Below are 12,059 nucleotides of genomic sequence, written 5' to 3' on the forward strand. Positions count from 1 at the left end.
AAGCTACTGACTGCAATGCTAAAATTTAAACCTTACAATGGTCATGCCATGCGTGCATGCTCAGTCACGTCCGACTCTTTGCGACCCCATGTACTGTAGCTCCCAGGCTCCTCCCTCTGTGGGACTTCCCAGGCAAGGATCCTCGAGTGGGTTGCTATTTCCTTCTCCAACAACAAGGAGGTTGTAAAAGAGACAAAATGTGAGTGAACTGAACCCACCCCACACTGGGCCTACTCCACCCTAATCTTTTAAGGAGGGCCCCCACCTCCGGAGAAGAAGTTCCTCTTCTAAAAAACTTAGGAAAGTGATTCTCCACCTCTCAGCATCAGGACCACACTCTGGGGCCCCGCCCCCAGGTTTCTGATTCAGTAGGTCTGGGGCAGGGCCTGAGAAGCTGCATGTCTGACAAGTTCCCAAGCGAGGCTGCAGCCGCTGGTCCAGGGACCCCACTTTAAGAATCTCTGAGCCGGTAGCCATTGAAAAGAGTGAAATAAGGCCACGTGCAGAGACACGGATGGACCGAGAGATGGTCACACCGAGTGAAGTGAGCCAGACAGAGGTGGAGAATCATCACATGACATCCCTTATATGTGGAATCTAAAAAGATATGATACAAATGAACTTACAAAACAGAAACAGGCTCACAGACTTGGAAAACAAACTTAGGGTTGCCGGGGGGGAGGGGATAGTTAGGGACTTTGGGAAGGTCACGTACACACTGCTATATTCCAGATGGATAACCAGCAAGGGCTTACTGCATAGCACATGGAACTCTGCTTGCTGTTACACGGCAGCCTGGATGGGAGACGGATCTGGGGGAGAATGACATGTGTATGTATGGCTGAGGCCCTTCACTGTTCACCAGAAACTACCAGAACATTGTTAATCAGCTATACCCCAATACAAAATTAAAAGTTTAAAGTTTGGAAAAAAAGAAAAAAAAAAGAATCACGGAGTGGGAAGATCAGCTGTTATCACTAAACCATCTCTGGCTTTTACACAACAATTTTAACCATGATTTTCAAACACAGATTTTAAGTTCCTTCACGGCAAAAGAATGCTCCTAGGTAACCCAAATTGAAGTATGAGAAACCGTATGCTAAACATATCAATACATCTGCCTAGAATATCAATTTCACTTAAACCGTTTGCAGAGGAGAAAAAAGTTTAATGATTTAACTGGCAATTTTTAAACATTAAGTTATTGTTATAATGCAGAAATGTAATGTTCTGAATACAGTGTGAAATTTTGAAGGCAAAATAAGGGATTTCTAAGCACCCTCCTATTTGTGCAGGTGGGTGCCCCCTCCAGAAATGTGAAACACTGCTGCTGGCCCTGCTCTTCAACATGTCCAGGCTCCCCGCGTGTGCACATGTGTATACACGTATGTGCCTGCACATGTGTGCCCTGTGTGTGCATACGTGTTATTATTCTCACCTCCATCGGGATTCTTTTGTTGAGGGGGGCAGAAATGTTCTTGAAGAAACCCTGTTTTTAGGCATCACTGATTACTCACACTTAGTGTGAATTAACCCAGTACACATCTTCCACGAGGCTGGCTGTGGAATGAGGGAAGGAATCCAAAGTAGGAGGGGAAATGAGGTGGGAATGATGAAGGCAGCTTGCCGTGAGCCTCGGACAAGACTGCTGTCCAGGAGGCAGGAGCGGTCCTGGGTAGAAACAGACACCCAGACCTGAAGACACACCACTGCACTGCCTTCAAACCTCTTCAACCCCACTCTGTCATCCCACCCAGCTCCCCCTGCACAATCCCCCAGCCCCAGAAGAGCTATTTCATAGGCAGTTTGTGAAAATAAAAGGGCACCAACTGTTTGCCAACCAACAGCTTAATCAGTGTCTCCTTCCATTTTCCCAGTAAGTCCATGAAAACCCGGTTTTCTTTCTCTGGGACTGGCCTGCCTGGGATGCCCACCCCCAAGTTCCTGGCTGTGCCCAGTAATTATTTCTGGCTGCCACAGTCCACTGGGAACCTGGGGGGAGGTTCCTACAGCCCACATGCACAAGGGACACGGTGACCTTCACTCTGAAGGCTTACTTCCCCAAAGTATTTCACTTCTTATCAGAATTCACGACAATAATGTGTGTTGTACATTTGTGGGCAACCAAGTATGGGCTTCCTGGTGGCTCCGCGGTAAAGAATCCACCTGCCGATGCAGGAGGCGTGGGTTCGATCCCTGGGTCAGGAAGATCCCCTGGAGGAGGGCATGGCAACCCACACCAGGATTCTTGCCTGGAGAATCCCATGGACAGAGGAGCCTGGTGGGCTACGGTCCATGGGGTCGCAAAGAGCCAGACACGACTGAGCGACTAAACAACAGCAGTATGAAAAGACTCAAGAGTGATCACAGCAACAAGGACAGAGGCGTCACGGGCAGGAACACCCGTGCCATCCTCCAAAGGCTCTACCTGTGCGATGAACTCCGGGAAGCTGAGGACGGGCCCGTTGTGGAAGACCGGGTAGTAGAAGACGTAGGCGAGCATCCAGGGGAGGGAGTAGAAGGGCCGCTCGGCCGGCGGGGGCTGCCAGCACAGCTCCAGGCTGAAGCTGGTGCAGTACAGACAGCGCACGGTCAGCGTGAACTGCAGCAGGTAGTACTCGTTCTCCGTCTGGTACCACCCTCTCTGCGAAGTCACAAGGAGAGAACAAGCCTTGAGTGTCGAGGACAGATGCCATCCAGTCTCCGGGGAAGGAGAGCTCCTCCACGGGCAGAGCGGCTGTCCCACCCCGGGAGCCGGGAGCCTCCGAACAGCTGGCAAACGTCACGCACCATCAGAGCAAGCAGTTAACGAGCAACGGGCAGAGGAGTGTCCCTAACATCGGCCATCGGCTTAGCGTTAAGCCTGATGCAACAGAGGGTGAGGGCTTCCCCAGATACGCACCCGTGGGACGCACCAGTGCACAGCATGGAGATTAGCTACATCCGAGGGGCACTCTGACAGCCCCTTCCACAACCCTGAAGACACAGAGACCCATCCAGACAGATCTCGGGACTCTGGGGGCTCAGCTCCAGATCCCCGCAATACATGGAATATTGCTACAAAAGGAGTCACACAATTTGCTTGGTTTCCCATTTGCACATAAAAGCTATGCTTACATATACTATACTAATAAACTATACTACAGCTTAGTGCAGGGGTCCCCAGCTCCGAGGCCACAGGCCACTGTTGGTCCGTGGCCAGGTTAGGAATCGGGCTGCACAGCAGGAGGGAAGGGCACGTGAGCTAGTGAAGCTTCACCTGTGTTTAAAGCCACTTCCCACGGCTCCGTATTAGAGCCTGAGCCCCGCCTCCCGGCAGAGAGCCACATTAGGTATTCACAGGAGAGTGAGCCCTGCTGTGAAGGGCACGTGCCAGGGTCGGAGGCTGCACACTCCTTGTGAGAATCTAACGCCTGATGATCTGAGGTGGAGCTGAGCTGGTGAAGCTCGTCCTGGGGAGGGCACAGGAGTAAAGTGCACAAGAAAGATGTGCCAGGAAGTCAACTTGTTAGAAAAGTAATCCCCACGAAGCAGAAGCACAATGAAAAGGTGTGTCTGTAAAGGCCATGTGGGTTTATGTCTTCAACAGATTTTTCCTTTGGCTCTCTGTCATTAATCTGGCTTCACATGTAGTGGAGGACTATTTTCCAAACAAACCTTAGAGACACATCATCAAAAGAAATAATCCCTGCCTTCAGTGAACCTGAATTCTCATAGAGGGGTCAGGTATACAAGACGGCATGCAATAAGAAGTAACAAGTACGTACAAAACTAGGCGAAGGACAAAAGACTAAAAGCAACTGTGATAAAATCTAGATACTACTGAGGCAGTAAAATTATGGATCATCTTATCATCTATTTTTCTACATAGTCCATATTTTCTAAAATACATACAGATTATCTTTTAATGAGAAAACCAGGTGATGAAAATAGATACAAAAAATAGAATTGGGACAAAGGACAGAATAGTTCACTTGATCCATGAGAGTCTTTCCAGACTTTACACAGAAAAATTAAGCCCTGAACAGAGCTTCTACCCCATGTCCAGGACTTCAGCAGCCACCAAGAAAAATCAAGAAAACTGCATGTGTGAAAGTATGGAAACCTAGAGCAACTGGTTGCTGGTCGTTGGCTCTCTCCTCTCTGGCAATATTTTTCACATCACCAACATACATAATTTATTCACCACCAATGCCCATAACTGATGCTAGTGGTCCCCAAATAAATGGTCATTACAATCAGAGACTGTTTTGAATACTTGCCAGATCCCCCCAAAGTTAGGTGTGGATTTGTTTTTATTTTTATCACAAATCTAATTTTAAGCACACTTATTTAAATAATCAGGTAGCTTAATCATTCCAGGAAGTTAAGTATCTTCTGTTAGGAGAGAGCTGCCCACCTGACTTACTCACCCCAGTCCACGGGTGAGAGTGAAGAAAAATTAAGATAGCCTAACAACAGCAAAAAAAAAAAAAAAAAAAAAAAAACCTGAATTTTCAAAATGCTACCATTTTTACAAAATTGCTTAACACGTTATCTTGTTAGGTCCTCAGAACAACTCCATGAGGAAGGCAGAGCAGCTTGTACCTTCATTTTCCAAATGATGAAATTGAGACTCAGAGGTTAAATACTGCCTTCGGTTTCAAGAGAAGGACATATAGTGAACAGAAGAGATTAGAAAACCACTGGCTCATTCTTCCTGCTGCATTCTGTCCCATGTCTGTGCCAATCCAGGGCTCACCAGTTCTAACTGCCATCACATGAATCAATTAATGAGTGAATGAATGAGTGCACAAATGGACAAGAGTTAAGATACCACAGGAACACATGGTTAAACGAAGACTATCAGAAGCTTCCCAAGATTTTCTGTGCAAGAAAAATACTTACCTTATCCGTTTCAGGGACCACCACGGGCTTCTGATGAAATAGAGATGTGAGAGTTCTCTATAAACTGTACAGCAGCTTCCAGGTGATTTTTTTTATTAAAAGCATAGGGGATTATTCCTGGAGGAGGAAATGGCAACCCACTCCAGTATTCTTCCTTGGGAAACCCCATGGACAGAGGAGCCTGACGGGCTACAGTCCGCGGGGTAAAGAAAGAGTTGGACGCAACTTAGCGACTAATCAACAAGAAGATTATTGCCTTCTTTCTTTTTTTTTTTTTTAATTGCTTTCTTTTCCTTTTGTTCCTGTGACATCTGGCACCATCCATGCTTACACAAACTGGGAGAAGAGGTACAGGGTCAGCCCTGGACAGCCTCCAAGGGCTAAAGCGTATTGGTCCCTCAGTCATGTGTGGAGGGCTAAGACAGAGTCAGATAAACAGGACGGCAGGCTGCAACACCCTCCGCAGCCACGAGGGAGCGCCCCATCCCAGTTCTTGGACTGACTCCTCTGAAAACAAAGGCATCTACCTGGATGATGGCGCTGCCAAACGGTTATCTCCTTCCCATTGGTATAAAATAAACAAGAGGCTCTTACCTTAACTTCCTCCACATCTTGCAGTCTCAGTGTAGAGAGCAGAGAGAGAGAACACAGCCACGACAGGGCCTGAGAGCGGAACTGAGCGACACAGAAGGCGATGGCGGTGTGAACGAGCACCACGGCGGTGCCGCGGGCCCCCAGCGCGCACCGGCAGGCCCACATCCCATAGGCGGCCAGGACCCAGGGCTTGTGCTGCAGGCAGAGAGGAGAGAGCAGAGGGAGGCGAGCTGACGGCCCTTGCCACGGAGGCTCTGTTTTGGGGCCCTTTAACCAAACTACTCTCATTGTCCTGGCGATTTAGTGTTAGCACAGACAAAGAGGATTCAGAAGGACCTTCCACATTAACCCCAGACAGCCGTCCCCAAGCTTTTTGGCACCAGTGGAGACAAGTTTTCCATGGACCAGACTTGGGGTGTGGGGGTGGTTTCAGGATGATTCCAGCACATTACATTTATTGTACACTTTCTTTCTATCAGTTACATCGGCTCAAGCACAGATCATCAGGCATCAGATCCCGAAGGCCGGGCCCCTGCCCCAGAGCGATGGCTGCCGACCCCCAGGTCCTCGGGACTTCACCAGACTCACCCAGAAGCTAGGCGCCACTTCCCTGCCTTCAGCCAAAGCCGCAGGCCAGTGGATCCCGCAGCAATAAGACACATGCTGACATTCCAACAGACACTAGGCAAGCCAGAGGCAGCTGGAAAAGCTGGTGGCCTGGCAGACCAGCCACCGCCTACACTGCTCTGCGGAAGTGAGGGTGAGAGGAGGCATTGCTGCACATTGCTTGGGAGTCTTACTTAGAAACTGGGCCATCCAAGCCACAAAAGGCTTCCTAAAGTCTAAACCACAGGCTTAAAAGTAAATATCCAATTACATTTCTATTTCATTAGCATATTATTCGCACTCAAATTCAGGTCACAGAAAAAGTACCTGCTTTCAGTGGGTGAGATTGAGGCCTCTGCCTAGTAAATCTGATTAATACATTTATTACTACCTTAGGAGAGAATTTTTCTATTTCAAGTTTTACAGTTATTGACATTGAATAACTTAATAAATAAATTAACATGTTTTTTCTCAGAGAATGAACTTATGATTGTGGGGTGGGGAGGATGGGGGGAAGGGATAGATAGTGAGTTTGGGATGGACACACTGCTGTATTTAAAACAGATAACCAACAAGGACCTACCGTATAGCAAATGGTACTCTGTTCAGTGATATGTGGCAGCCTGGATGGGAGGGGAGCTTGGGGGCGAATGGATACAGGTACATGTATGGCTGAGCCCCTTCACTGCTCACCTGAAACTATCATCAACACTTAACTCGCTTTGAAAGTGAAAGTCACTCAGTCGTGTCCGACTCTTTGCCACCCCATGGACTGTATAGTTCTCCAGGCCAGAATACTGGAGGGGGTAGTCTATCCCTTCTTCAGCGGATCTTCCCAACGCAGGGATCAAACCAGGGTCTCCTGCATTGCAGGCAGATTCTTTACCAGCTGAGCTGGTAAAAAATTAGGGTAATTGGCTATACCCCAAAACAAAATAAAAAGTTAAAAAAAAATTAACATGTCTTTGCTTTTACAATACACTCTTGGTCATATCTGGCTAGTAAAGCCTTACTCCAAGAAACCACAGGTTTAACCAATGGTTAAACCAATGGTTTAACAGTGTTTGAGAGGCAATATATCTTAGGGGTAGAATTACCAAGTTTTGCTGTCTAATTGCCTATAAATTCTGATGTCCCCATTAACTAGCTGTTTGACCCTAGACAAGCTGCTAAATCTCTCTCTCTTTTAAATCAATAATATACATCATATATGTGTATGTATATATATATATATATATGCACACACACATACATACATACACAGATAGACAGATAGGATTTCCAAGAATGCACTGATTTGCAAAGTGAGGACTACTTAAAATTGGATCTTCTTATGGAAAAAATGATTTCTTTAAGGGAAAGACAGATGTGGAGTGCATTTTATAAATCCCATCTTTCAATGGTAATGCTTCCAAAATATTGTCTAAGTAGAATTCTCTCCCAAATCTATACTCCAGCCCAAGAGAGAACATTTTAAATGAACAACTGGGTCAGCCACTTTGAAGTTCCAAGAAAATCAGAGAAATCTACAGTTCATTTTTACTATTTTTCCATCATACTACCCACATTAAATAGCACATATGTTTGCTTTAAACTTTCCCGGAAAAACTCACCTCTGGATAGAGTTCAATAATAAGGAATAAGGTTGCCAAGAGTATTTTAAGAAGCAGCCTTAACAAATGAAAAGAGGTGGGGGGCGTCTTTTTTAAACAGGATCTACAGCATTCACCACTTGGAATCCATTCCAATGTGTGCGTGGCTATGCACATGCCCGTAACACAGCTACATTTAATAAGTGCTATTTGATCCATTTGGAAAAAGCCTGTTTGTTGGGATTCATTTGGGACCTTAACCACAGACTGAAGCTGTTTCAACTTGGAAAAGCTGGAGGGACCTTCAGGAGCTACGAGCAGGGCTGTACAAACCACACCTGCTCCAGAGTCTCTGACAAATTCACCCGCGCTCACGAACGCTACTTGGAGAGCTCACAAGGTCGTCCTATATTCTCCTCCCTCACCATCTTCTTCTATCAAAGAGTACAGGCAGGCGACTTTCAGCACCATTCTCTCTAAGACATCACAGCAAATGCTCTCATGTGAATCTTACCTTCTCTGTTCTCCCTCCTATTACCCACTCACCCACCCCAATGGGCAAAGGCAACTCCACTATGTGCATGCATGGTGGTCAGGTGATGAAGCAGAAGGATGTGAAAAATGCAAAAAGAATTACCTGTTTTAAAACCTATACAGGTGGCTCAGTGGTAAAGAATTTGTCTGCCAGTGCAGGGGACACAGGTTCGACCCCTGGTCCGGGAAAAATCCCACATGCCATGGAGCAGCTAGGTCCCTGCGCTGAAAACTACTGAAGCCCGCCCGCCTAGAGCCCGTGTTCTGCAAGAGACGCCACTGCCTGAGAAGCCCCCGCACCCAAGTGGAAAGAAACCCCACTCTCCGCAACTAGAGAAAGCCCACACACAGCAACAGCCACAAGTAACAGAAAAGTAAAACAGTCTTTTACACACTTATATAAATTGTGCGTGCTCACTCAGATATGTCCAACTCTTTGCGACCCCATGTACTGCGGCCCACCAGTCTTCTTTGTCCGTGGGATTCTCCAGGCAAGAATCCTGGAGTGGGTTGCCATTCCCTTCTCCAGGGGATCTTCCAGGCCCGGGAATTGAACCCACACCTCCTGCGTCTCCTGCATTAGCAGGCAGATTCTTTACCACTGTGCCACTTGAGAAGCCCTTACATAAATTAGAACCTCATGGAAATATTGATTTTCCATACTGTAAAGTGAATGCAATTGGAATCTACACAATTGCAATGGGAATCCCGTCCCCAAAACACCACTAAAATGCTGATACAGCATGCCGAGACTTCCATGCCTTCCTCTCTGTCACCAGTGCAGGACAGTCCCCACCATCAATGCAGTCTGAAAGTGGGGGTCCCCAACCCCCAGGCGTACTGGTCGGTGACCTGATAGAAACTCGGCCACACAGCAGGAGGTGAGCGGCAGGCGATCCCACCGTCACTGTCTGCCGTCACCCCCAGATGTGACCATCGAGCTGCAGCAGGGCTCCCACTGATTCTGCGTTAATGGCCAGTTGTATAGTTATTGCATTATATATCACAATGTAATAATAACAGTAGAACCAAAGTGCACAGTAAACGTAATAATGCACTTGAATCATCCCGAAACCACTCCCCCTCCTTCCATCCCCATCTATGGAAAAACTGTCTTCCATGAATCCAGTCCCTGGTGCTGAAAAGGTTGGGGACTGCTGCCTTAAGGCACACCTCCTGCAACCCTATCCCCCACCCCCAGCCACACACACACACACACACACACACACACACACACACACACACACACTCCCTGCAAGAAGCAGGGCAGAGACGGCAAGAAATGGACACAAACCCTCGCCCAGCAGCGAGGCAGCAGCACAGAAGGTCTGCTGCTCTGAGGAGGAGGAGGGCTTCTTCCAAGGGTCACCCTGTACACACGCAAAGGCCCAGAGACGGCCCTGCCCTACCTATTTCTACTCCAAAAGTGCTTACGTGTTTATCAAACCTGTGTCCACCTCATAAGTGAAAATGCTTAAATATTAGATGCTGAGCCTCTGACATCAAATATACCAGGAAACTTGTAACTCTTCAAAACTAAAGAAGAAAGTGTGCTGTTTTATTCCAAAGCAATACTTCTGATTCATCTTCTCCTAGAAGGCCTTTAAGGATATTTTCCCCAGGTTCCCAGGGCAATCTGGGCAGGTACACACAGGTTTGGTCACACATGTAATTTATGTCAAGCTTAAGGTTTTAAAGTATGCCTAGGGAATTCTCTGACAGTCCAGAGGTTAGGACTCCACACTGCCCCTGACAAGAGCCCCAGTTCAATCCCTGGTCAGGGAACTAAGATCCCGTAAGCCATGCAGCACAGTCAAAACAACTGACTAATTAATTTTTAAAAATTAATTAAAAATTTGGCCTAACAGTCAAAACAAACCAATCCATTTAAGATGTTCAAATGACAATTATGAATGAGAACTTAAAACGAGGCACAAAGAATCATGCTGATCAAGTAACATGTAGAAATAAAATACAGTCTTAATTTAATACCAACAAAGGTCCATCTAATCAAAGCTACGGTTTTTCCAGTAGTCATATATGGATGTGACAGTTGGACTATAAAGAAAGCTGAGCACCAAAGAATTGATGCTTTTGAACTGTGGTGTTGGAGAAGACTCTTGAGAGTCCCTTGGACTGCAAGGAGATCCAACTAGTCCATCCTAAAGGAGATCAGCCCTGGGTGTTCATTGGAAGGACTGATGCTGAAGCTGAAATTCCAAAACTTTGGCCACCTGATGCGAAGAACTGACTCATTGGAAAAGACCTTGATGCTGGGAAAGATTGAAGGAAGGAGGAAAAGTGGACGACAGAGGATGAGATGGTTGGATGGCATCACCAACTCGATGGACATGAGTTTGAGTAAGCTCCGGGAGTTGGTGATGGACAGGGAAGCCTAGTGTGCTGCAGTCCATGGGGTTACAAAAAGTCAGACACGACTGAGCGACTGAATTGAATTGAACTGAATTGTGACGTTCCTAAATAAGAGATTTAAATTCTAATCAAGTATTACTTTTACACAATGCTTTTCTTTAACTGAGATTTTTATTGAGATAGGTGCAGATTCACCTGCAGTTAAAAGAAACAATACAGAGAGATCCCATGGATACTTTACCCTATCTCCCCACTACGGTAACATTTTGCAAAACCAAAGTATATCACAACCAGGACACTGACATTGCTATAACCCAGAAGCACACTGGTTTTCCCAGCTTCACTTTCATTCGTGTGTGTGTCTTTAGTTACAAACAGTTTCATCACAAACAGATTCAGCATCCACCATAGGAAAGACACCAAACAACTCCATCCCCTCAAGCATCTCTTGCACTGCCCTCTTATAACCACACCCACATTTTTCCTGCTCCCTTTTCCTGACATCCCCAACCCTTGGAAACCACTAATATTGTCTCCATTTCTAAAATATTGTCGTTGCAAGTCACAGTATGTAACCTTTGGGACTAGCTTTTTCCAATCAGCCTGATTCCCTGAAATCCACCCCAAGTTGCAGTGAGTATCAAAGGCTTACCCCTTTTCATTGCTGTGTAGTTTCCATGGGGAGGATGAACCATAGTTTCTTTAACTAAGTTCACCTGTTGTAGGACATCTGAGCTGTATTCCTGTTTGGGGCTATTATGAAAAAAACTGAAATGAACATATATGTGCAGAGTTTAGTGTAAAACCAAGTGTTCATGCCTCCGGGATAAATGCCCAAGAGTGAGCTTGCTGGGTTGCATGCTTGTTTAGTCCTATAAGTTTAGTCCTATAAGAAACTGCCCAGCAATTTCCCAGAGTGGCCATCTTACATTCCTACCAGCAACATGGAGCTGAAATAGCTCAGTTGAGAGAGCATCAGACTGAAGACCTAAAGGTCCCTGGTTCGATCCCAGGTTTCCCTTAGACTGCAAGGAGATCAACCCAATCAATCCTAAGGAAAATCAATCCTGAATATTCATTGGAAGGACTGATGCTGAAGCTGAAGCTCCAATACTCTGGCCTCCTGATGAGAAGAGCCGACTCACTGGAAAAGACCCTGATGCTGCGAAAGATGGAAGGCAGGAGGAGAAGGGGACGACAGAGGACAAGATGGTTGGATGGCATTGCTGACTCAACCGATATGAGTTTGAGTGAGCTCAGGGAGATGGTGATGGACAGGGAAGCCTGGCATGCTGTAGTCCATGGGGTTGCAAAAAGTCGGACACGACTGACCAACTGAACAAAAACCAGCATCATGCTTGCAATCCAGTTTATGCCGCTTCCTCACCAGCATTTCGTGGTCTTACTGTTTTCTGTCTGAACCATTCTGGTAGTGGCTTTAACTTGCATTTTCCATGCTCTTTTAAAGGGCAT

The 12,059-nt window shown here is 46.5% G+C and overlaps 1 protein-coding gene across 7 annotated transcripts in view; it reads right to left on the minus strand.

The window, feature by feature from the left end:
- HHAT (hedgehog acyltransferase) overlaps window positions 1–12,059 on the minus strand; it is a 344,241-nt gene that overhangs the window by 262,015 nt on the left and 70,167 nt on the right. For 4 of the 7 annotated variants that reach the window (XM_065936274.1, XM_065936271.1, XM_065936270.1 and 1 more), the window contains exons 5-6: window positions 5,482–5,676; window positions 2,429–2,644 (exon numbers count right to left, since the gene is read on the minus strand). The exons of 1 other annotated variant lie outside the window; for it this stretch is intronic. In XM_065936274.1, coding sequence (XP_065792346.1) covers window positions 2,429–2,644; window positions 5,482–5,676 — 411 coding nt within the window. The remainder of the gene's footprint in view (window positions 1–2,428; window positions 2,645–5,481; window positions 5,677–12,059) is intronic. 2 more of the 7 variants (XM_065936273.1, XM_065936272.1) reach the window with 2 other exon arrangements.

This window comes from Muntiacus reevesi, chromosome 5 (assembly GCF_963930625.1).
Source record: "Muntiacus reevesi chromosome 5, mMunRee1.1, whole genome shotgun sequence".
NCBI lineage: Eukaryota > Metazoa > Chordata > Mammalia > Artiodactyla > Cervidae > Muntiacus > Muntiacus reevesi.